The sequence below is a fragment of the Vigna radiata genome, chromosome 5 (assembly GCF_000741045.1).
Source record: "Vigna radiata var. radiata cultivar VC1973A chromosome 5, Vradiata_ver6, whole genome shotgun sequence".
Taxonomy (NCBI): domain Eukaryota; kingdom Viridiplantae; phylum Streptophyta; class Magnoliopsida; order Fabales; family Fabaceae; genus Vigna; species Vigna radiata.
In genome coordinates this window covers 34,441,593-34,468,393 of record NC_028355.1, presented here as the reverse complement: position 1 = coordinate 34,468,393, position 26,801 = coordinate 34,441,593, and the positions used below count along the sequence as shown (strand labels likewise).

General features: G+C 33.6%; 3 protein-coding genes and 1 pseudogene across 4 annotated transcripts; 2 read left to right on the top strand and 2 right to left on the bottom strand.

Moving 5' to 3' along the window:
• Positions 1-5,010: 5,010 nt before the first annotated feature.
• Positions 5,011-5,894, bottom strand: LOC106760654 (annotated as a pseudogene).
• A 6,926-nt stretch (positions 5,895-12,820) lies between these two features.
• On the top strand, positions 12,821-20,297 carry LOC106762762 (DNA repair protein RAD16). 2 transcript variants are annotated; one of them, XM_014646820.2, is made up of 16 exons: positions 12,821-13,264; positions 13,604-13,747; positions 14,104-15,257; positions 15,550-15,672; positions 15,764-15,837; positions 16,423-16,483; positions 16,612-16,758; positions 16,842-16,927; positions 17,462-17,531; positions 17,942-18,070; positions 18,220-18,450; positions 18,951-19,055; positions 19,130-19,282; positions 19,568-19,656; positions 19,751-19,831; positions 19,912-19,984. In XM_014646820.2, exons 1-16 carry the CDS (start codon positions 13,219-13,221, stop codon positions 19,982-19,984), a joined length of 2,766 nt encoding a protein of 921 aa, XP_014502306.1. In that variant the 5' UTR covers positions 12,821-13,218. The 2 variants fall into 2 exon arrangements, with proteins under 2 accessions (XP_014502306.1, XP_014502305.1); XM_014646819.2 differs by having other exon boundaries at positions 12,822-13,282; positions 19,912-20,297.
• A 1,202-nt stretch (positions 20,298-21,499) lies between these two features.
• LOC106760896 (B-cell receptor-associated protein 31) lies at positions 21,500-23,730 on the top strand. Its single transcript, XM_014644335.2, has 2 exons — positions 21,500-22,071; positions 23,005-23,730. Exons 1-2 carry the CDS (start codon positions 21,789-21,791, stop codon positions 23,385-23,387), a joined length of 666 nt encoding a protein of 221 aa, XP_014499821.1. The 5' UTR covers positions 21,500-21,788; the 3' UTR covers positions 23,388-23,730.
• A 1,250-nt stretch (positions 23,731-24,980) lies between these two features.
• LOC106761499 (mitogen-activated protein kinase kinase kinase 18-like) lies at positions 24,981-26,292 on the bottom strand. The gene has a single exon (XM_014645055.2). It carries the CDS (start codon positions 26,203-26,205, stop codon positions 25,018-25,020), a length of 1,188 nt encoding a protein of 395 aa, XP_014500541.1. The 5' UTR covers positions 26,206-26,292; the 3' UTR covers positions 24,981-25,017.
• Between the last annotated feature and the right edge of the window lie 509 nt (positions 26,293-26,801).

The following is a 26,801-nucleotide window of genomic DNA, read 5'->3' as shown; positions in this document are numbered from 1 at the left end:
AATAATGTGAGTGTAAGAGTTCACGCAATGAACCAAAATTGTGAAAGTGCGATCAGTGCAATTGTAAGGGTAGGAACCAAAAGATCATCATTTCTTCTGAAAAATTTGTTCAATCAGTCATTCCCACTTTGATGGCAATATGATTTTTGGTCCATAATAATGAAAAACTTCTTAAGAAATAGGAAATATGACACCTTATAGAAGAAAGTATTCGAACCTTTGCACCTGGAACCACACTGCTCGGGGAGGCCAAGCTCAAGGTTGAAAGTCAAGAATTTCTTATTCCAAGCCATTGACGTATAAGTTCTAGAAACTATTCTTCATAGAACAACTTCAAAGGAAATATGGAGCTCCATGCAAAGAAAGTATCAAAGGTCCACAAGGGTAAAAAGAACACAACTTCAAGTGCTAAGAAGAGAGTTTGAATTGCATACTATGAAAGAAGGGGAATCGGTTGATAGCTACATAGCTAGACTTCTCCATTTTGGTTACCAAAATGAAATCAAATGGTGAAGTAATAGAAGAGAGGACAAGTCTACTCCTACATGGTGTTGTCGTCCACTACTACCACTATTAAAGTTTCAGTTTCGATTGACGATCACACGATTTTGACCATCTCGGTCAGGAAACCACCATGCCATCAACGATGTCTTCATTGGAGCTCTTACGCACTTTCAAAGCCTTTTGTAGTTGTGAATTTGCTTCTTTTCCTTCATGCATGATGACACGTCTCACAGTGATTTAGATTGTCGATGTCACTCTTTTTCCCTTTTCAGGTTTTTCGTGCATTGTCACACTTCCCGTCTCCTTTCATGTGATTATTCAGAGCAGAATTGTTAGTAAAAAATACTTAGATCTTTGACATCAAAATTCAACTATGTTGGATGGAAGAGTTAAATGTTTTCCATATTTTAATTATAGATGAACTGCGTCTTCTGATGCATGAACAATGTATGTAAGGCTTCTAAATAGAAGAACAAGTTCTAAAGGTAACAAATGATAATGGACCTTTTAGGGACGAGGCGACAATGATTCATTTAGAGGAGGTCACAACAAAGCATAATTTGGAAGAGGTAGACAATCACTCAGTAAATCACTCATTGAGTGCTTTAAATGTCATAAACTGGATCACTTCCAATATGAGTGTCCAAATTGGGAAGGCAAGCTCATTATGAAGAACTTGATGTAGAAGATGAAGAGCTTCTATTAATGGCATATGAAGAACTTCATCACATCACACATGACATATGGTTCTAGACTTTGATTGCAACAACCATATGACGAGAAGTAAGGAATGGTTTTTTGATTTTGAGGAAGGATTATGCAAAACTGTGAAGCTTGGAAATAATACATTAATGACTATGATTGCAAAAGGAAAGATTCACGTAAAAATAAATGGTTTTACTTTATAAGATTTTATTTTGTCTCTGAGCTTAAGAATAATTTAGTTTAGGCCAACTTCACGAGAAAGGCCTATCCATCCTAATCTAGCAAGACAACTGTATTCCATCTAAAAAAGGGCTTGATTATGCACTTTAGCATGAAGGGTACCAAAATGTTTTACGTGACAATATGTGTAACATTATTTAAAGAATCAACGTGTATCCAAACAAATACTAACTTCGATGAAGAAACACATTTGTGGCACTATTGTTTTGGTCATCTTAGCTACAAAGAATTGAACACACTTGCATGCAAAAAGATAGTCACAGGACTTCCACCACTAGAATTCCAAAGCAAAATTTGCAAAACATGTCTCATTGGCAAACAACAAAGGGAGTCGATACCGAAGAATTGCTTAAAGGGCTTCAAAACAACTCCAGCTCATTCATGTTGACGTTTGTGGTCCCATCACACCATCCTCAGACAACAATAAGATATTCAAATAATGGTGTTGAAAAAGAAGTCGGCATATGCATCATGTGTGTAAGGATTGATTGAGGAGGTGAATTTACATCAATGGAGTTTAAAGAATTCTCTAAAACTCAAGGAATTTTCCGACAAATAACTACAACCTACACGCCTTGAAAAAATGGAGTAGTTGAAAATCATGAATGCAATACACGCAATACTAACGAAAAACAAGTTCCTAAAGTGTTTTGGCCTAAAGTAGTTAAATGGTGTGTGCATTTACAGAACAAAAGTCCAACTTCAACTATAGAATAGAAAACTCCCAAGGAAGCTAGTGTCGTGAAAAGCTAATAATAGATTATATTTTAGTTTTCAGTTATGTAACTCATGCTCACATACCTAATCAAAAGAGAATAAAACTTGATAATAAAAACAAGCATTATGTATTCCTAGGCATCATTGATGAATACTTCTTCAAAATTTGACATTATTTTTAATCATTTTCATGTCCGTTAATTTAGTTACAATTTTTGTCTCTTCTTGCATTCCAAAATAATGTAATAATACTGAAGATTTTTAACTCGATAAATGAATGTAATAAATTAAAGCTTACATGCATGGAATTGATAGATTATATAAATTTGAAGATATTAGGACTCTGTTAAATTGAAGATTATGTGCTTGTATGGATAGATTATATATATTTGAATGTTCGGACTTTAGTGAATTTGTTGGTTGAGTTTTAATGTAAGTCTTGTGATTTTTATCTTGTTAACTTCGTCATCTTTAAAATCGGGCGATGTTTGATGCATTTCTCTAAATTTTGGTATTGTCTTAATAAAAATTTAATCATAACTTAACTTTATAAAAGCAAAATTTGCATTTAAAAATATTTTATTCTAATATATTCATATATATTTTTCATGGTAACAACACCCAATTTCATCTCGATAAGTAAATAAATAAAAATAAAGAATAAAAGAATAATAATTAATACGTAAAGAAAAAAAGGAAGAAGGAAATAATAAAATAAATTTCTTTAAAAAAAATGTATACGTAATTTTCAAACTTTAAATAATTTTGAAATATTAGTTTAATATGATAGTAATTTGAATCAATATTATGCCAATAATTATAAGCAATAATTAAAATAATATATTGATATAATTTGCTGCGTGAGTTTTTTTTTAAAGAGAAAAATATGATTTTTAAAATAGAAAAAATTTTCTGACAATAATTATAATCAATGTCATGAATATTATTTGATTTGTTTTTCTTGCAACCAAGACCATTTATTTTCTTATTTTGTTAATTGTCAATTAATTCAAAATTAAGACAAAATTACTATAATATTACACTTTGTGTATATAAACACGCACGTTATCATAGAAGAAAGGGGGCGGAGAAAAATAGAGGGAGACACCGGAAATAATAGAATTAGAAAGAGAGGAAGAAAGTATAGAGAAAAATAAGTTCTCACGCAAAAGAGGCTATGTCAACTACAACCACAAATAAGAACTAGGGGACTACTAAAAGCTGAAAATGTATGTCACCTCTACACCCTTCTTTTTCTCTTTTAATTGTACTTTGAATTCTTTTATAAAGATATTATTTTTTACTACACAGAAATAACGTTTGTTTGAAAAATCATAAAAAGAATATCTCTCTCGTTTCTTTTGGTACTGGTTATATCTCTGCATCATGTGATATTTATTTTTTAAAAAATAAATAATAAATAAGAAATTTCAAAAATAAAAAATATTTCTTATAACGTATTTTCCTATAAAAAATAAATCATAAAATGAAGGGTATAAGTACGCGTCAACCTATGGCCAATTTCTTTTCTTTTTTCCCACCATTCTTAAAATAAAAAAATACAAAAACTTTAAAACCAAAAAATGACAACATTGTTAAACAAACTTTTTTTTTACCAGAACTATGTGATCCTTGATTTTCCATCATTGATGGAGATATGTAGGAGTAAGATAAATCTTTGTCGAGTTCACTTTTCAAAAATCTAAAACAATCCATAATAATTTTCATTCTTTATCTAGAAAAAGGTTTGTAAATTTGTTTGAAAATTATTATGGATTGTTTTAGATTTTTTAAAAGTGAACTCGACAAGGATCGGCCTTGCTCCTACTTATCTCCATCAATAATGGAGAATTATGGATCACGTAGTTCTGATAAAAAAAAGGTTTGGTTTAACAAAATTGATATTTTTGGTTTTAAATATTTTGTATTTTTTTATTTTAAAAATGGTGGGAAAAAAAAGAAAGAGGTCGACCATAAGTTGACACATACTTATACTCTTTATTTTATGATTATTTAAAAAAATATTATTTGTGTGTAGTAAAAAGTAATAGCTTTAAATAATACTTCAAAGTCAATAAAAAGAGGAAAAGAAAGGTATAAAGGTGACATATATTTTTAGCTTTTAATACTCTTGTAGTTCTTCCTTGTTAGTTTCCATTGGCAAAGGATTACTAGCGTGAGAACCTATTTTTCTCTATATTCTCTCGCACTCTTTTTATCTCTATTATTTTTTAGTATCTCTCTATATTTTTTTTCGTCCCCTCTTTTTATGACAGGATGCATATTTATAGTAATATTATGGTAATCTTACCTTAATTGTGAATTAATTGACAATTAACAAAATAGTAAAGGAAATGGTTTGAGTTACAAGAAAAACAAATCAAATAATATTCATGACAATGATTATAATTATTGTCAGAAAATTTATTGAGTTTTAAAAATCATATTTTTTTTCTTTAAAAGAAATTGACGCAGCAAAATATCTTAATATATTATTTTAATTATTGTTTATAATTGTTGGCATAATATTGATTCAAATTATTACCATATTAAACTAGTATTTCAAAAATATTTTAAAGTTTGAAAATTACGTATACATTTTTTAAAGGAAATTTATTTTATTATTCTCTTCTTCCCTTTGTTTTTACCCAACATTAAGTATTATTGGGTTAAATATGTTTTTAGTCCCTATACTATCAAGCGATTTTGGTTTTAGTCTCTCTTTCAAAGTAAGGTACATTTTAGTCCTCCTCCTTAAGGAAACTTTGATTTTAGTCTTCCAAAACTAACACCGTTAAAAGCTAGCTGATGTGGCTAACGGTAGACTGACACTATTATTTTTTCTTACACTGAGTCAGTGTTTCGTACCTTTTCTCCCTCTCTCTTACGATACCCTGTTGCAAGCACCACTGCATCAACATATTGCTTTTCACTATTAACAAGCTCCACGCACCCATTATCAAACCATTTTATGGCTGGAACAACTTTTATGTCACCAGATTTAATTTTCTCCAATGTTCCAATGTCCAAAACAAGGGTCTTGCCCTTTTGTGTTCTTCCACGATAAAGGACCTTCCAAAGGTCTTTTCAACACTAATAGAATTTTGTCAACCACCTAAAGTGGCAACCATTGCAGCATCAAAGTTGCCAATTCAAACGTTNACTTCCCAAACACTTCTCTAGGCAACACATGAATAACATCCCCTTTGAATTCCTTCAACCCTTCTATCTCAGGCATCACGCACTCCACATTCTCTCCAGTGGCCACCACCAGCCACCTACAAATGTACTCAAACTCATTCTTCACAGAGCCACAGGTGGCAACGATTTTCACCCTCCAGAAGTCGCTGGTTTCATCGTACCTAACAGATTGGACACACTGGTTGAATCGTAGGTTTATGTCGAAGTGTTGTGCGTAGGATTTGAGATAATCTATGAACGGTTTCTTGGAGGGGTATTGGGGGAAGTGTGGTGGGAATGGAAGGTTTGGGATTTGACAGATTTGTTTAGGAAGATGAAGTTTCAATTTGTCGTAGGTTCGTCTTTGCCACAATGAGGTTATGCATTCGGCTCTTTTGAGAAGCATGAAGGGTACCCCCTTGTTGTTTTAGACAAGTTGTTGTGGCTAGTCCTGAAGGACCTGCACCCACTATCACAGGACCATTGACCCAAACACAACATTTTGAGAACGTCTCCTCACAATCAACTAGGCGAAATAAGTTTTCCATTTTCACACACTATTTTTTTCTTTTTAGTTTTCGCCTCTTGGTTGCCAGATAGAAAAGAAGCAATTTTAGAAGTTAAGAGACAGAGAGGTGAATTTTGTGAGGTTTGAAAATATGAATTTGGGTTGAGGGAAGAGAGGGGTTGGAGGGACTTAAATAGGGATTTGATAGAGATATGAATGCAGAGAAAAAAGTGTAAATACCAATAGATAAGCATCTAGAGAAAGAAAAAGGAGGAAGAAGATGGGGTCTGGAAGTAGAAGAGAGTTTGAGTGCATTGGTAGTGGAAGATGGAAGGAAGGGTGGAAGGTGGAAGGAAGAGACAGGGGAGAGAGGGAGAGAGGGAGAAAAGGTACGAAACACTGACTCAGTGTAAGAAAAAAAAACAGTGTCAGTCTACCGTTAGCCACATCAGCTGGCTTTTAACGGTGTTAATTTTGGAGGACTAAAATCAAATTTTTCTTAAGGAGGAAGACTAAAATGTACCTTACTTTGAAAGAGGGACTAAAACCAAAACCTCTTGATAGTATAGGGACTAAAAACATATTTAACCCATTATTATTATCTTATTCTTTATTTTTATTTATTTACTTACCCGGATGAAATTGGGTGTTGACACATGGCAATTAATATGTTATTGGAAATAAATACCTTTTTCTTTTTTATTTTTATTTACTTAATCCGGACGAAATTAGGTATTGACACATGACAATCAATATTTTATTGAAAATAAATACCTTTTTCCAAAGAAGATCTCAAGACGAACAAATGACATTTTGATAGAAAGGCTGAGAATGAAAACCCAATAAAATACACTAATCTATACTTCTAAGAAATTAGAGAAACACAAGCATGAAATGTTATTAGAGCAACCAGGAATCTCCAACGAAGAAAACATATATGGATCTATATTATGAATTTTTAGTATTATTTTTGTGTGTCTTCCAAATATGATGATTTTGATATTAAAGATATAATGTTTAGAAATTTTTAAAAGATCTTATTATGTTTTATCGACATCTTCTAAATTTAATATAACATTAATTATTATTTTTCTTTATATTCTTTTTTTCATTAATCTTGTATATTAAATTATGTTAATTTTTTCTACTAATATTAATATTAATATATATATATATATATATATTTATTTATTTATTTGTGTGTGTGAAATAAATTAAACAAATACTGTCTAAACTCTTGAGCTTATTCTCATTTATTTTTCATAATCTTTACAAAAATGTTGTACAAGACCAAAACAAAATATATAGAGAGAACAAGAATTTTAAAAACATTGTGTTCAACCAATGTTGATATTTTGTTGTCATCCTTTTAGGTTGTATTCTTATTTTTGGTAAATTTGTTTGTTGTTGCATCTCATCCTCCAATGGTCAAGAAATAAGGTTGAGTTTGGAAGAGAAGCGTAGACAACAGAAAAGATAGAGATCGTTATGAACACGATGATTATGGGACATGATGGCGTCTTGTGTCAACAATATGTGGGAGACAACGACTTGTGGGACTATGCTTAAAGATAAACATAGAGGATTCTATGGAATGGTGCTAAAACAAATGAAAAATTAGATATTTAGATGTACTATGACAAGTGGTGAACTAAGCGTCATGGTAAAGTTTTATGAGAAGTTTTCCTAAACTTGTCATAATAAGTTTTGAACATAATTTTAATTATTATGACAAGTCCACTATACTTGTCATAGTGTTACTTTTATTACGAAATATCACTGCTTAACTTATTATGGCAAGTTCCATTTTATTCGCCATAATAAGTGTTATTATGATAGAACTACATCTCTCATAATTTCGCTTTAGATTTCACTTGTGTAATATTGATATTGATTCTTACTTAACAATTTAGAAAAAGTCTTAAATATTAACATCATGACACTTAAAAATAACTAATTCCTTATAATTTTCTAAATATACCTCTATCTCAAAATCACTTTAATCTTTATTTTAAAACTGAGTTACTCCTACATATATCTTAAAGTTCAAATTTATATGGTTTAAATGCTTATTTTGTCCTCATGTTCGGAGGTGGATTTCTGTTTAGTACCCAGTTTTAAAAATGCATATATTGAGTCTCAATGTTGTAAAAATTTGTATAAATAAAGTCTCCTCCATTAAATTGGCTTAAAAGGAGTTAATTTTGGCTAACGTGGCTATAAAATCTAATTTTTTTCTTCTCTCTCATCTATTTTCCTGCAACTTTAAGCTTTTTCTCTTTCTACATTAATAATTCTCATAATTGCAGGATATCTTTTTCTGCAACTTTTAGCTTTTTTTTCCTAAATTTCCTTCGTTCCCTCTTTCGATGGTAACCCTAATTTTATTATCCTTGAAGTCCTTTTCCTCGCTTAGCTTCCCTCTCCTTATCACGTTTCAACTTCGACTTACTCTCTCTTTCTTGAACCTTATCTCTGTCCATGATTCCTTCTCTTTCATAAGCCCTATCCCTATCTCTGTCCCTGGATTTGGGGTTACGCCTGTGATGCTTGTCTGGTCGATGGTGGCAGTGGTTAGAGTCGCGAGGGCGATGATCATCGAAGTCGTGATGGCATTCGGGGTGATGATCTCTGCTTCTCTTTTCGGATTTGTCTTCGTTGTTCATTTCAGGGTTTGGATTGGAAGATGCTTCTTCTCTACTATTATAAATGGGACTTCGACGAATTCTCCAAAACCCTTCTTCCCAAATACTTCAAGCACAACAATTTCTCCAGCTCCGTTCGCCAGCTCAACACCTATGCTAATGGCGATGAGAAATCGAACAATGGAGTTTAGGAAGCACAGAGACGTCGCGAAGAGCGTGCGTGCTCCTCTATCTTCCTCCACTGCATCTTGCGGGTGATGTACCTTGGATACGGGTGATTTACCTGGCACACCATTTTCTTTTGTTGCCTTTTTCTACAAAACAAGAAAAGGGAATCGTAAATGTAAATATACTGGTTTTATGGCTGGGTATTTGAAAATTCGATTATTTGGGTTGAAAGGGAAATAAAGAAAAAGTTGATACCTTGTTCTTGGTGGTGGTTTCTGGAATTGTTGTGGTGAAAGTATTGGTAGCTGATTGACAGCTTCTGACGATGGCAAAAAGATCCCAGTCATCCATTTTGGATATGTATGGTGATAAAAATGAGTGTACCTTTTGTTTCTTGCTAAGAGAGGAAGAAAATGAGGCAGAAAAGATGGCACTGACTTTTGGGGTGAATGGAAAGAGAAAATCCTACAATTAATATATAAAAAAGAAAAAAACTGAGCTTTGTAGAAAAACAAATGAGAGAGAAGAAAAAAAATCAGATTTTATAGCCACTTCAGCGCGGAGTTAACTCAGTTAAGCCAATTTAAGGGAGGAGACTTCATTTATACAAATTTTTACAACTTTGGAACTTAGTAGATGCATTTTTAAAACCGGGTACTAACAAAAATTCACCTCCTAATATGGGGATGAATTAAGCATTTAAACCAATATATATATATATATATATATATATATATATATATATATATATATATATATATATATATATATATATATATATAGGGGTTTGCTAACTTTGCGTACGTCTGTTTTTCAGTTGGTACATTTTAGCAATGTGTATCGGGTTTCAGTAAACAAAAATACCCTTATATCATGAATTCTAAGTTTTAAGGTTAAGGGTATTTTAATAATTTTCATTCTCAAAATTAAAAGAATAAAAAAAGAAACCCCCCAAACCCTTACCCACCTGTCTCATTCCTCTCAACCCTTTCTCTTTCATCTCTTTCACTCCAACATTTTCTCTGTCATCCCTACTCTAGCCCCAATTGAAAACAAAACCAGAAACATTTGTCTTATTTTAATAATTTTCATTCTCAAAACTAAAAAAAGAAACCCCAAACCCTTACTCACCTCCTTCATTCCTCTCAACCCTTTCTCCTTCATCTCTCTCACTCAAACATTTCTCTGTCATCTCTGCACTAGCCCCAACTAAAAAAACACTCATTATTAAATAAAATGATTAGAGAAAAAAAATACTTACATAAATAAAAAAATTAAAGCACCTATTTTTCTTCTTTATATAATTTTAAATAAAATTTCAAGATTTAGAATTTTTATTGTTTGATTTTATTGTTGAGAACTTTATTGTATTATGATTTGTTTTTTCTTTAGTAAAGGAAAACAAGTTAATGAATTTCTACCAAAAAAAATTAAATGGCCACGGATCAATGTTACGTAATAGTCTCAGAAAATGTAAAGGAAGGATGCTCATAAGTCTTGGTGCAAGTTGTGCCCGTCGGCTGTAATATATATAGTGAAGATAATGAAATTAAAGAGATTTTGAATGACTTTTTTCGAAAGGTGAATATGTCAATGACTCAATTCTTTACAAAAGTAAATCGTTTAATAATGAGTGTTTTTTTAGTTGGGACTAGTGCAGAGATGACAGAGAAAATGTTTGAGTGAGAGAGATGAAGAAGAAAGGGTTGAGAGGAATAAAGGAGGTGAGTAAGGGTTTGGGGTTTCTTTTTTTAGTTTTGAGAATGAAAATTATTAAAGTAAGGCAAGTGTTTCTGATTTTTTTCAATTGGGGCTAGAGTAGGGACACCAGAGAAAATGTTAGAGTGATAGAGATAAAAGAGAAAAGGTTGAGAGGAATGAGACAGGTGGGTAAGGGTTTAGGAGGTTTCTTTTTCTTTTTTTTTAATTTTGAGAATGAAAATTATTAAAATACCCTTAACCTTAAAACTTAGAATTCATGATATAAGGATATTTTTGTGTACTAAAACCCGGTACACATTGCTAAAATGTACCAACTGAAAAACAGGCGTATACAAGTTAGCAAACCCAATATATATATATATATATATATATATATATATATATATATATATATATATATATATATATATATATATATATATAAAGACACCTTAGATTTTTGAAAAAAAAAAAGAAGATAAAATGTTTAGGACTTGACATGATCATGGAAAGCATTGAACTTACACACAACTAATGTATTTCAAAATTCTCCATAATTACAGGGATTGTCAAAGACATATAGTGTACCATATGACCGTTTGGTCATACTAGACTGGTTAGTCATATTGGATCGGTCAGTCATACGGTCAGCCGTGCCATGAACATGATCGAGCGGTTGTGATAAAAGGTCGAACGACTAATCAACAGAGAATTTACTTCTAACACACATCAACTTAAGATAAAATATTATTATGATCAAAATTTAGATAATCCAAAACCCATTCTGAAATATATAAATACAAGTTTGAGATAAAAAGATACATGATGACATTTAATACAAATTAATTGCTAGAAGAGTCAAATTTGTATTAACTTTGATATCATAGTGGAATCTGCAAGTAATATCCAAGTTTGACCAAACGAATAACTAGGTGAAAGGATAAAAAAAAAAACAAAAATTCAAGCATGTAAATAATACTATTGAATTCTTTGAAAAATTAACCGTATATGCAAAGTCCTTAAGATTTTTTAAAGTTAATAGGAAACATCATATGTAAATAAAAGGGTAATGATACATAGACAATATTTTTTGACAACATTTGAACATCAATCATACGTGTCATTGTGTGATTGGTCCAAATGGTACAATGACATCACCATGAACCAATTACACAATGACACGTATAATGATGTTCAAATGTTGTCAAAAAATGTTGTCTAAGTATCTTTATCCTAAATAATATTGGCAATCTTCAACTTTCTACTAAAGAGTTTTATTCTTAAAACTCAAGTATTTCAATCTTCACAGTAAAATCATACTGCAAAGCTCTCTACAAGAAAAATTTATATTCTGATCTTATTAAAAAAAAAAGTTCAACACCTAAATAAGTTACTATTGGATAAGATTGCATTTTATAAAGATGTTTAAAAAGATAGAAAAAATAGAAAAAAAATCTTAAAAAAAATGAAAGAGAAAAACTTGAATGAAAATGTGATAATAAAAATTGAAAAATGTCTTACAAAATTTATTTTAATGTTTGAAAGTATTTGTTCAAAAACTTTATTTGTTTACTTTTACACTCTACTATATACAATAAAATACATTAAAAAATTCTTTCATTAATACTAACCTTTTACAAACTATCAACTAATATTTATTTAACTACTATTTTCGTGAACATCTTTATTTCAAGTATAAATAAAAGTTAACATATAATTCTTTTTCCTTTTTTACCTTTATAGTTGACTTTTTTTTTGCAAATAATTTATCTTCATTTGTTTCCTTTTTTTCTATTAAGAAGGGTGTCTTAGTTGATAGCCTCTCTATTCAATATAACAGTCATTATTCGGTGAAAAATGGTCCAGCATTGCGAATTTACATGCTTTAAGTCACAATATTTCTAATAACTGTAATGGTTACAAATGATTTAATATTTTTTCAGAGTTTTGAGTTTTCTTTATCTTCTATATTGAAACTGGTCTACTCAATTCATCTATCATTTTACTGTGGCTCATTATGCTTGTGAAGGTTATGATTTGCTGTAATAACAATATTTTATCTTTTCAAAATGAAAGAAAAAATATCTAAGTTAACTGTAATTTTAAGAATATAACTATTTACCTACTGAAATTTCCTTCTGCTTATTAATCTTCTATCAGTTTTCAAGTTTGATTTTATTTAGGTGAAATTAATTTTAAAAGTAAATAATGGTGGATAATTTTACAAAGTTGAAATTGATTTATGTAACACTGTGGATACAGGAATGTTGTGAATGCAGGACAGTCACGCCATGTGAATGCCAATATTCAAATTTTCAATCAGGAAAAGTTGGTGGGAAAAGAAAGAAAAAACTAGTGTATAAGAACCCACGCGTCACTAGAAAAAGTTGGAAAGACATCCCCACCGTTGATATCTGCCAACATCACGATCAGTTAGGATTCTTAATCATTATACCGTTTATTGTGTAGACCGGTGTCACCACAGCGTGAGAACACTCGTTAGTCGGTTCATAAGTTCATTCTCCGGTCCATAGTGATCCGTGCCGTAGAGGATTGCAGCCCCTGGTTCTTGAGTTCATTCCCCATCCATAATGATCAGTGCCGCAGGGGATTACAGTCCCTGACGTTGAACTTCGTGCGTGGCGCTTCGTTACTGTGTACAAAAGGGGACTCACTTCCCGCCGTTTCAGTCACAAACCGAACCATAGGAACAATCCATTCCTTCTCCACAGAGAGATAAGGGAGAGAGGGAAAACGAACACTGTCTCTCACTGTGCAATCATCTTCCGTCACTCGATTCTGCCAAACGGTTTTTCGATTGGAAACCCTAACTTTCATCTACGTGCGTTGATGGAGCTTCGTTCTCGTCGACGCCTTTCGAATCCCGCAGTGTCTGGTACTATCAATTGTTCCGGTTATTTTCTCTTCCTTTTTCTTTCTCGTCGGTTTCAGAAATCTATGCTTTGATTTCTTCACTGTCTGGTTTAGATGTAGACCAGTTGATGTCCTTTTCTTGTTCGATACTTGATTTTGTTTCTTTTTTCTTGGCGGTTTTGTTTGCTCGAAATGTATGTTGATAGTTTGAGTGGAAGTCTTGAAAAGAAGAGTGGCGCCGATGTTAACGGTTAATAGTGTTGGTGAAGCCACACGGTGTGTGGTTGTTTATTGGTTACGTTTCGTTTTTTAAACCGAAGAAGGCATTATTAACATTGTGATTTGTGAATGGGAAAAACAGGGAATGAGCAGCAGCCTAAGGATGATACTGTGGTGGAAGACGAAACCAAGGGCCGGAGTAACAACAATAAAGACAAAGGTGTTTCCGTTATGTTGTCTGATTCGGATGTAGTTTCCGGTTCCGATTCCGATTCCGATTATGAAGGTAAATTGTTTTACTCTATGGTTTTAAGCTCAGTGGATATTTTCAGGTTATGGTTTTGCATTTGGCTTGGCTGCAATATTTTGGGTTTGTGCTTCTATGTGTCGTTTATTTTTTACTCAAAGGATATTTCTTAGATGTTTGGAGACTAAATTGAGTAAATGTAAGACCTAGTGTGTGTAGCCATGCATAATTTTAGTTTGACCATTGTTATTCGACCAGGGTTAAGAAGAAAGTTGAATAAAGTTGTCTAGAAATCTTCTTTCCTTTGAATTTTTGGAAGAATGTATTAACCTAATTTTAGCTGTGTATTTTTTTACCTGGTTGTATATCAGTAATTTAAACAAATTTCCTTTCAGATGAAGAATTGGCTGGGGGCTCGCTGCTTGACTTGAATAAATATCCATTTTCAACCATCAGTTTTTCTGACGGAGAAGATTATGGTTCTGATTCATCTGATGGTGACATACCTTTATTCAAGAAGGCAAAGGTTCCGGGGTCCAGAGAGAGAAGAAAGAGTACGAACACAGAAAAAGGAGAACCAAGTGATGTGGTGAGGGTGGTGGATCATGAATATTCAATGATTTCACCAGTATTGGTTCCATCTGGTTTTAAGGGAACTAAGAAGAGGAAGTATACTAAAAAAGGAAGTAAAGGAGATTCTCGTCCAGTGTTGTTGTGGAATGCATGGGAAGAGGAGCAAGAGAAATGGATTGATCAGCATATATCAGAAGATTTTGACTTAGATAATCAGAGTGAAGTAATGAATGAAACTGCTGAGGCGCCCTCTGATCTGACTATGCCTTTACTTAGATACCAGAGGGAATGGTTAGCCTGGGCTTTGAAACAAGAACATTCTTCAAGTAGAGGTGGAATACTTGCAGATGAAATGGGAATGGGGAAGACTATTCAAGCAATTGCTCTTGTCCTTGCCAAACGTGAATTCCAAGACAGTTGTGAACCAGATCAATCCATACCATGTTCATCCAACCTGTTGCCTCCTATCAAAGGAACACTTGTCATATGTCCAGTGGTTGCTGTTACTCAGTGGGTCAGTGAGATTGATCGCTTTACTTTAAAAGGAAGCACCAAGGTGCTGGTCTATCATGGGGCTAATAGAGGGAGGAGTGGGGATCGATTTGCAGATTATGATTTTGTGATAACTACATACTCTGTTGTTGAGAATGAGTACAGGAAGCATATGATGCCTCCTAAAGAGAGATGCCCATACTGTGGAAAATTATTTTTGCCAAGTAAGTTGATGTATCATCAAAGCTATTTTTGTGGACCTGATGCTGTTAGAACAGAAAAACAATCAAAGCAAGTTAAGAAGAAAAGAGAAGTTACTAAAGGGAAGACCAAGGAATGCGAAAGTAGCAAGATTTTGAAGGGTTCTATCAAGAAAAAGGGAGACAAAATGTGCATAGATATGGAAGATTCTGATGCTGTACCTGTACGTAGCGATAGGTCATTTCTCCATGCTGTTAAATGGCAAAGGATCATATTGGATGAGGTCAGTTGTATTAATAGATTATAAATTCAATTCTTAAAAGGGAAAATAGAAAGAGACACTTTATATATTTCCATTGTTGTTATCAGTGCCACTTTCTGTATTTCTACAAAACACAAGTTTCACTTTCTGTATTGCTCAAAATAGGTCTTTTTGATTTTAATTGTTATTGTTTATTATTTTATTTAAGGTGTTGAGTTATGGAGTAATGGTTGTAACCTTTTTTTATTAAAACTGGTTCAGGTCCGACTCTTCTATTTTGTTGACCAGTTTTTCTGTATAAATATAATGTCAGGCACACTATATCAAATCTAGACACTGTAACACTGCTAAAGCAGTTCTTGCTTTAGATTCTACCTACAAATGGGCGTTGAGTGGCACTCCCCTTCAGAACCGAGTTGGAGAGCTGTATTCGCTTGTATGTTTGCAGCGTTTTTTTTTTCTGATGTAAATCTTTAATGTATCAGATTGCCTTTTGAAGTATTTTAATTGCAATTCGGTGTGTGCAGATACGATTCTTGCAAATAACTCCTTATTCCTATTACTTGTGCAAGGACTGTGATTGCAGGATTCTTGATCATAGGTATGTATTATAATTCGTTATATAATAAAGCTATGTGGATTTTAGGGCCCTAACATGCATATGGACTTAATGATTGATGTATGAATCTATGCTTATTTTTTTTATTATCTTTCTACCCATCTTGACTTGCCTAGGAATGTACGGAACACTGCTATTCTTTCCTCATTTTTCATTTCAATTAGAAAACTGTTACAGTGATTTTCTGTAGTGCCTATTCTCTAATGACTTTCATTCATGTGGAACAAAGCAATTGTAAGGTTTTTAGAATATATTGTTATTTATATCTTAATTTTGTGGTTTCATAACATTACTATTTTTTTTAAATATCTCATAATCATGCTGAGGTGTTGGTTGTGTTAGTGGAAAATATGCTGTAGTTTTTGTGATGCCTATTTTTTTCCTGATTAGTTAATAAATGAAGATTCTAGTTATGAATGAGCCAGCTACTAGCAGCATCTATCAAGTTAGTGTATGAGTGATCAGGGAAATAACATGCATGTACATGTTGTCATAGATTTTGAAAATGATTTTTTTCTTCTTGAATTGCTAATCACGTGTTAATATGCTGATGATGCCTGTTTGCAGCTCTAAAGAATGTTCAGTCTGCACTCACAGTTCCGTGCGACATTTCTGTTGGTGGAATAAAGTAAGTTCTGCAGTCTGTTAATCCCTTTTGTGTTGACTATGTTTAAGCAGATACAAAGAGAAACCGAATCTACAAACTGCAATTTTATGTGTATGTGCTTTTAACTATATATTTTTAATCTTGATTAGTATGTTGCCACACCAATTCAATCTTTTGGAAATGGTGATTCTGGGAAAAGAGCTATGATACTGCTTAAACATAAAGTTTTGAAGAACATAGTATTAAGGCGCACAAAAATAGGCAGGGCTGCTGATCTTGCACTTCCACCTAGAATTGTAAGTTTTATTCAATGTGGTTGTGTTCGTTTTCAAATATTGAAAGAGAGCATGCTTATTTTTTTTTCATACATTTAATGCAGGTTTCGTTGAGAAANGATTGCCTAGATATTAAAGAGCAAGACTATTATGAATCGTTATACAATGAAAGTCAGGCACAATTTAATACGTATGTCACATGCTTTNTCCTTTTTTCTTTTCCATACAATGAAATCATTGTAAAGCATATTGTTCTTCATAGGAAATATGCTATTGGTAGGTATCAGGTTATTCATGAAAGAAAGATTAATCCAGCTTATTCATGAAACAATCATGAAAGTAAAATTAATTGTAGGTATGCTTTTTTCTTAACATTGGCAGTCTGATGGGTTAAAACTTTCTAGGTCAGCATTTCATTTGAAAATTTACAAATAAGTTGGTCCATCAATTTCCAATTTTTCATGCACAACTCCAATATTTAATCAGGATATTCATGAAACAATCATGAAAGTAAACTTAATTGTAGGTATGCTTTTATCTTAACATAGGCAGTCTGATGAGTCAAAACATCTTAGGTCGGCATTTCGTTTGAAAATTTACAAATGTATATGTCCTCTATTCTGATTTTCCCTTGCACAACAGCAATAGTTTTTGGCCGCAATTTTGCTTTTGAATGGTGACGTTAATCCTAGCCTGATTTCATTGGCATTCTTTCTTTTAACAGATACATTGAAGCAAATACACTGATGCATAATTATGCACATATATTTGATCTCCTCACACGGCTGCGTCAGGTTGGTAATTGTTCTATTGGAAAGAAAATATACTTTTCTGCCCTTTCCTTCTGCGAACCATTTTTTTCTTTCAAGTTTGGATTAATGTTATTGAAGTTATGCTTAATGATCATGGACACGTTGAAAATAGCGGCCTTGTCTCTAGTCATCTCTAATAACATTTTACTTTAAAATAACAACAGTTAGTAAACTACATGCTCATCGTAATGGCAAGCTAGAAATTTGGCATGGTATTGTTGTGAAATAATTTCCTTTTAAAACCAAAATAACTTGTTCCAAAGATTGTACCAGATTTTAATTTTTTTAATAATAATGCATAGCCCAGCCCTTGTCTTGACGTAAGATCTGGGAATTTCTCCTATTTGCTAAAACATTCCAGATGTATATTTTACTGTTGCTTAAATGTACAGGCTGTTGATCATCCATACCTTGTGGTATATTCTCAAAGTTCAGGTTCAAGAAGTGCAGTTATGGCCAACAATGCTACTACCGTTGAACAAATTTGTGGTATATGCCACGAGCCAGTAGAAGATCTTGTTGTAAGTTTTTACTTTTTTAAAACAAGTTTTTTGATTGTGTTGTTTCATTTAATTTTATTTTCACTCCTTGCTACCTAGGTGTACCTCTTCTAAAACAGTTTTTTAGATAATTATAGTGTTTTTAAAGTACTTGGTCATTATTGCTTCAGGTTACCTCCTGTGAGCATTCATTTTGCCGTGCATGCTTGATAGACTACTACTCTACTTCCTTGGGCCAAGTATCATGCCCTGCTTGCTCCAAATTACTTACAGTTGATTTAACATCCAACAAGGATGCTGGGGATCAGGTTAAAACAACAATTAAGGGTTTCAGATCCTCGAGCATTTTGAATAGAATTCGCCTTGAGAACTTTCAGACGAGTACTAAAATAGAGGCTTTGGTATGTATTTGACAAATCATTTCTGGCTTTTCCATGTTTCTGTAAGTTTGATTTAGCTAGCTCTTGGTTTCTTTGGTCAATGCTTTTTCTTTAGTAAGGCTTGAGGTTTAGACTGGTAGAAGATTATACAGGCATGCCAAATTGATTGGTTGCAAATAGTAAAATGATGCTTTTAAATGGAGTTTGACAATCTGTAAAGGTTGAAATGTAGGGCATTCTTGGCAATTCAAATGAAGCTGCTTGGTAGGAATAGAATAGTGTTTGTAAACATGATTATTGACTTCTTAAATATTATTGTACTGGCATCATTGGGAATTTTGTTATTGTTTGAGTGGCAAAGGGAATGTTTGAGAAACTAACATTTGGCCAAATAATAAGCTGAAAGATTGCGTATAACATTGTTGTGAAGAAAATTGTACTATTATCAGTTTTCTTCAATGTCTTATATTCTATGCTATTTTTTATTATCTTGTTTTTTACTTTCACCTGAATGGTTGCAGAGAGAAGAAATAAGATTCATGGTCGAAAGGGATGGTTCTGCCAAAGGGATTGTTTTTAGCCAATTCACATCGTTCTTGGATCTTATAAACTACTCTTTACACAAGGTAATTTAATGGTCAGCTCGTATGATAATACACCAGAATTGCTTTGGGATGATAATGTTATGTGCTTGTTGCAGTCTGGAGTATCTTGTGTTCAGTTGAATGGAAGCATGTCATTGAATGCTAGGGATGCTGCCATTCGGAGATTTACTGAAGATCCAGATTGCAAAATTTTTCTCATGAGCTTGAAGGCTGGGGGTGTTGCACTCAATTTGACGGTAGCTTCACACGTAAGCAATCATTATTTTGGGTTTTTTGTGTCAATCTTTTTGTATTCTGTTTGTGATTTTGAAATTGTCAATAAATATGCTTTGATAATTTATATCTCTGTTCAAATTTGTAAGAGATTAAGGCTTCAATTCACGTCTTTCACGTTTATTGGAATTTTTATTGCAACCAATGTTCATAGGAGCTGCTTTTGAGTTAATGTTTTAGTGCATTTTTTTTCTCGTCTCTTTTTGTCATGGTTCAGCTTAAGTCGGCTAATTGAGACCTTGTTTCTTGGGCATGGTCAGGTCTTCCTTATGGACCCTTGGTGGAACCCGGCCGTGGAGCGCCAGGCTCAAGACAGAATTCACCGAATAGGGCAATACAAACCTATAAGGTTCTATTTCTTGCTCTCTAGTGCTTCCAAATTAGACAATAATGAATGGAAAAGTTGCGTAGAAACATACAAACTGACTTTTTTTCATGCACAGAATTGTGAGGTTTGTCATCGAGAACACAATCGAGGAGAGAATTTTGAAACTCCAAGAGAAGAAAGAACTGGTGTTTGAAGGGTAAGTATGATGAATAAACAGGGTTGAAAGATGCTGGATATCTTGCTATGCTGACTTTTTTTTATCCTCTATCTTAACAGGACTATAGGTGGTTCTTCTGATGCTCTGGGGAAATTGACAGAGGCAGACTTGAGATTTTTGTTTGTTACCTAAGCAGGGTTGTTTTGTTATGTCGACCAGAAAAAAAAAATTGTGGATGCTTCTGATCATTCATTTTGCAGAACTAAATTTTTTATTTATATAGGAGGATGCCATGTATTTTTATTTTTCGATGTTCCCTGATTTATGTTGTGACGAACAGTAACTAGGTTAGCTGTACATAGGCATATAGGCTATTGGCCCACTATAGTTTCCTCAGCCCAACAAAAAAACTGACTGTACTTTTTGAATAGTGGGATTTTGAATGTTAAATATTATTCTGTAGATTTTCAAGAAAACTTAATATCAAATATAAAGACGTTGACTATGTTGCAAGTTTGCTGAGAGGTTTCTCGGTTTTAGGTGTCATTTCACTAGTATCATCCTTCAATTCAATTACTTAAGCTGATATTAATTATTAGAAGTAAATCTAGATCTCAACTATTGCATAATATAATTGTTCCACGCAATGTTTTAACTTTATTCACTTTTTCATTTTATTATTGAAAAGAGCTTCATCCCTCTTTATTCGATGTAGCTCCTTTTCTAATCTTAGAATGTCCGTCTGAATTTTGTTAATATTTTAAAACTTACATTTTATATTTTTATTTCGAATTGTTTTTTAAAATATATGTCTTGTAATTAAGATTATTTCAGAGCTAAGTATAAATAACTTGATTTTTCCAAGATGCTCATCGAAGACATTGATTTATTTTCTATTGAAATTTGCACTGAAAATAGTTGTAAATAAATGTAAATGTTTATGACATTTTTTATTTTTAAAATTCAAATTTATTTTGTTGACAATTTTTTTTTTAAAAAAAGTTTCTTTTGTTCAATTTTTTGTTCTTCAGAGAAATTTTCCTCGTAATTTAAACAATTAAAATGTTTTCTAATGGTTTAAATAAAAGAAGCAAACAAAAATAATAAATAAAATTTATATGAAACATATCATATTTCAAGAATATATTATATCAGACAAAAATAATTAAGGGTACTTAACTTAGTTGATAAACTTGCCGACACACCTTCATCGATCTCCAAATATTGCAAAATTTTAAAATTAACACTGTTAAATCTGTTTTTTTAATTTTCATATGTAAGGTGTTGTTTTGACAGTTACAATGATTAAAAAATTAATAGAACTTTCTATTAAAATAATGCAAAAGTGTATTACAAATCAAAGAAAGTCTATTTGTAAGTGTCTAACATTATTTTAGCTTTAAATTATTTAAGGTCACACCATATTATAATTCCATGATTTTTAACAGTACATTTCATTCACATTTTGGTAACGAAATTGTTAATATGAAACATTTATAACTTTTATTATAACTAATATTTGTAATGAAATTTGACATATAACTGTTAGTGAATATTTTTTTACAAGTAGAAATCTAAAATATTGGTATAATACATACAATTTGATGTGCGTAATACAGTGATGTTTAGAGGAGTGTAGGATTATTTGTTTTTCAATATATGTTTCTTACGTTTGGAAACAAAAATGAATGAATCTTGATTTGAAGAGATGAGAAAGAAAAGAGGAAGGTGGGAAGATGTGTGTTGACCGTTAGGCAATAAAGTGGGAAAAGGGAGGGAAAGAGTGAAATGACGACCATACCCTTTATCATTCCCATACCCACACCCATCTCTACCGCCATTATGTCGACTCCTCCGAGTTGTGTGATCTACACGCTCTTCCACACTCACCCCACGCGCTCAATTCTCGCCCCTTAATACCCCTCACTCCATTCTAGGGTTTGCATTCCCTTTTCATCCTAATCGATCCACCGCACAAATCACCCAGCATAACAACATGTTGCAGCTTCTCTACGCCGTCATTTTCGCCCAAATGTTCCTCATTCTTTCGTTCCTCTTCAAAACTCCGGCCAGGAAGCTAGTCATCGTCACATTGGATCGGGTCAAGCGCGGCCGCGGCCCCGTCGTCGTTAAGACCGTCGCCGCCACGCTGCTCGTGGTCCTCGCTTCCTCGCTCTACAGCATCGCCAAGATCCAGCGTCGGAGCCTCAATGCTCCCGTTGTTAACCCCACCGACCAAGTCCTCGTCTCTAAGCACACGCTCGAAGCTTCTCTTATGGGTAAACTAATTTCGTTTCTCTTAAATTTCGTTTCTCTTGTGCGTGGAGTGCTTCAGAATTATATATCTGGAAAATGAATTCATGGTGACTGTGATTTACCTTTGTGATATTACAACTTATGATTCTTTACATGTTTCTCAGTAAAATAGAATAAAAAGAATAAAAATTCTGTTAAGCTGTATATGTTTTGGGAAATGGTCCTTTTTCTTCTATTATTAGTAAACATAAATAAATAGAGGTAAAAAAAAAATTATGTGTGTGTTTTCTTCACTCACATCCAATAACAAACTAAACTGTTATTTATAGTGAGTGCTTTGACTTTGTAGTATAAAAGTCAAACAAATATGATTTAGATTAAGATGATGTATTTTTTCAAATCAAACTGACATTAAGCTCATGTTTCTGATAAAGTGGTAAGGGTTTAAATCTTTGGGTATGGAATAAACTCTGTCGAAGGGAAATATCCACGTTGTACGCTCTCGAGGTTTCAAATGATATCTGTGTCTGTCTTCGGGATGAGTAATCTATGCTAATAGGGTTACAAAAATTGTGATTAAGTTTATACTCATTTTTTTAGTTTAATTATCATGTATGTGTAGTTATTTTTGAATTAAGTTTCAAGATAATTGGTATAAGAAAAATAACTTTTATATCATCTAAATATGACTTCTAAAGCAGTTATTGCAAACATTAATAAACTATACATGATACTGCACAAAAGTTTATTTTATTTTTTGTCATAGAAGTATACAAAAGTAAACTTTTATCGCCATAAAGTCGTTCATTTTAAGGAATTTTTTTCATGTAAAACTAACTGAAGCCAATGGCAATTAAATGTTTTCTGTAAGTTGAGTTTGGTTTATGAAATCATTATGTGTTATGTAATAGGTGTGGAAATTGATTTTTGACATATATGGTGATGTGGGCATGCAGGGTTTGTGCTGTTCTTAGCTCTGATGATCGACAGATTGCACCACTACATCAGAGAGCTTCGGTTACTGAGGAAGGCCATGGAAGCTGCTAAGAAACAGAGTCGAAGTTTTGAGGACGGTAAAAGTGTGAGTGCAACCGAGCACAAGGCTTTGGTGGAAGAAATTTCGACATTGAAGCCCCAAATTGAGAAGCTGGAATCTGAGTGTGAAGTAAAAGCAAGGAAGGCTAAGGCCATGGAAGCAGAGGTGGAGGCTCTTAGAAAGCAATCTGAGGGGTTTCTTATGGAATATGACCGCCTCTTGGCGGACAATCAAAATCTTCGCAGTCAGTTGCAGGCTATTGACCACAGTTCTTCCCATGCTGTTAACAAAAAGACCACGTGAAGTTTCAAATATGCTAAAACAATTTTCTTCTTTGATTCACTTGTTTCTGTCTGAGTGCTGCGTGTTTGCATTAGATAAATAGGTCACAATAGATAGAGGAGAGGGGTGTTATGCCTATTCATTATACTTAAAACACCTTATATATATATACCAACGCTATTAGGCCATATCTGCAATATATGTGGACAAGAAAGTAGGATGGCTAATAGTTTAAAAAATATACTATGAAATGTTTGCTGTTATTAACACCCAGGCTTAATGTGTATAAAAATATAAATATTATAAAGTTATCCTTCTCTGTAAAAACTTAAGTGAAAAATAAATCTCCAATGTTTTTTTCTTCTCTTTGGTTCTTTCACTGTTATGCAGGGTAAGTATTTGGCGTGTTGCTTAGATTTTGTAAATGTAAACTTTATAAGATACCAGACTTCAGCATAGCCTTTTATTAATAAAGCATTTACTGTTATGCAGGGTAAGTAATTTTTATGGATAGAAACCTACATTGTTCGACAATACTTAAATCATATTCTACATTTCCTTCCTCCATCCCTTTCTACTAGCGGTTCAAATTGGTCCTCTTTTGTTGTACTTTTTCTGTTGCGTAACCTTTGAAGAACCTACCCATACCAGGCACCTAGACCTACAATTCCCATATCCATATTGGAGGATTTGAGATAAGAAAACAATTAAGCTGGAGCTGATTTGTGCGGATGGGCTTAAAAGAGCAAGCTGCAAAGACAAATCATGATTCTAAACTCTTGAGGCCTAAGTAGTATAGATGCTTCAGAAGAAGGGCATCTCAATAATGTATGTGATTAGAGTTTATCCTTTTTGAATGGGGCTTTGACAACAGTGCAACTTTTTGGTAATAAACTAATGAATTGGAATTTTGAACCCAGCCACTCCCTAAATTGACCAAAACTTACTCTGCTACTAATTTAGGGAGGGACCTATTCTCCAACCATAAAAGATTAAAACTTTAGTTTATATTTTGGTCTGAATATTCGGTCGTACAAGATAAATCAACCTACAGGGCATTGACCAAATTTCGAGACTCAAAAACTATTTCAACTAGTTATGCGTGCTATTAGCATTTGATGAATTGGTATTTATCATGATGTACCCGCTTTGACATTAACCCTCACCCACCTAACGTAATATTTGTTGCATATTCGTTTTGCTTTTAAAACCACGACCTGTTTTATTATTATAGGTTGGGTATGGTAGAGGAGTTTGATCAGTAGTTTAACCTTGTAAGTAAATGGATTTTTATTTCTGGACCTACCAAATACCATTGACAGATAAATAGTTGGCAAAACAGATGCCATCGCCACCAATCACAAATAAACATCATAGATAGGTTCAGAGTTTAAAAACAGAACCACCACCTGGGGCCTCCCCTGTTTCTCTTCATTTTCATTTTTTTTTTAGTTCTACTATTTCACCAAATTAAACAAGTTCAATTTTTGAAAATGGCTTTGGCAATCAAACCAAATGTGAAACGTGCCCACAAAACATTAATCGAGTTAGGCCCGTGGCCGAGAAAGGTCATTGGATATTAACTGCAACACTGACATCTGATGTTCTCCATACTGATTGGGAAAATAAAAAAAGTTCTCCAATTGTTCAATTATAAAAACTCATATGTTGAAGGGATAACCATCTCATCAACGCCTCCCTCAAAATTCAAACTACCAACTTCAACACTAACATCACTACATTTATAATAATCATCACAAAAATAATCACTAATTCTAATATTAACAACATCCAAATCCAACCCTTCACAACTTGAAGCCCCTGCTTCGCTTCCCCTCGTTGTGATCCAATTTTCATCATCCAATTCCCAAATTGGATCCCCCGAACACAAAGCTAGCCTTCTGATCCTACCCTTGGGAGACTCATCTGAGCTTTTAATTTGAATCACATTGCCAGGGTCAGAGACACACTCTGCCTCTTCCACAGAATTCCAAAAGCTCTGCTCAAGAATACTTGTTGGAGAACATGAATTAGATTGCTGAATTTCCTTGTCGTTGGAATTGAATTCCCCAATAAACGGATGCTTCAGAAGCTGACTACAGTTCCACCTCTCTTTAGGATTCCTCCTCAAACACTTCCCCAAGAAATCCTTTGCTTCTTCAGACAGAAAACTTGGAATCTCAGGAACTTCATTGGAATATGCAACGCGGTACAACACAGTGACAGGGTCTTCTAAATTAGGCCACGGCGCAAACCCAGTGGCCATTTCAACCACAGTGCACCCAAGCGCCCATACATCAGCAGGGTACCCTTGCTCCTCCCCACGCGCCACCTCTGGGGCCATGAACATTGGCGTGCCGCCGATCGCCGCCACCGGAGACTCATTCCACAATTTAGCACACCCAAAATCACCAATCTTGGCCCCATCTTCCCCAATCAAAATGTTGCTACCTTTAATATCACAATGCACAACACCCTTATTGTGCAAGTACTCCAGCCCCTGCAGGACTTGTCGAACGTAGTTCACGATGGTCGGTTCGCTGAGCCGACCACCGTGCCGGCGAATTTCCTGAGAGAGAGTTCCAAAGGGCATGTACTCCATGAAGAGGTTGAACCACAGGGTGTTGTTTTCCTCTGTAGTGTCACAACCTTTGTAGGCAACTACGTGGGGAGAAAACAGAGAAGACAGAATCCTCTGTTCTCTCTGCAACTTTTCTAAGTTTGACGGGGATAACTCTGCAGTCTTGACAGCGGCAACGGTGGAGGAGTGGGCGGAGGTGGCAGTGTAGACGGTGGCTGATGAGCCACGTCCTATGATGAAGCCTCTAGTCCACTCCATGCTGTTTGTTAGGCTCTGTCTTAGAGAGTGCAGAGTCTTGGGTTTGCAATTGCGGCATTTATATAATAAACAAGGACACACTTTTGGTTTGAGTTAAAGGCTTTATTTTACTACTTTATTTAGTGTTGGTATAAACGTTGAAAACAAAACCTATACTTCATCTATATCTTGTAAGGAAATTCTGCGAATAAATAACAGTTGCCTTCTGCTAATTTTTTACCTAATAAGTTAAGACACAAAGCTGACACCAAAACAATTTACTGCATTCTTTTCAAGGTTAATTAATTAAAAGCTATTTATTGTGCTTTATATGTAAAACAGACATTATAAAATTATAAAATTGAGATAAGGAAAAAGTTTAATTTTTTATTTAATTTTATGTATAGATGTAGCATATGTTATGATTTGATTGGTTGAGGGTGAATGCTTTTATATTTGTCCCTTGAACGGGAGTGCATAGACGTGGCCTACTTTGGGTGGTGAGGAGAAGAAAGAATGAAAGTGTTTTTGAGTGTGTTGGTCTGAATTTTGGTGTAAGGGAAGTAAGAGTTTGGGTTAGGTAGATAACAGGGGATTCATTGTTTTTTTGTATAATA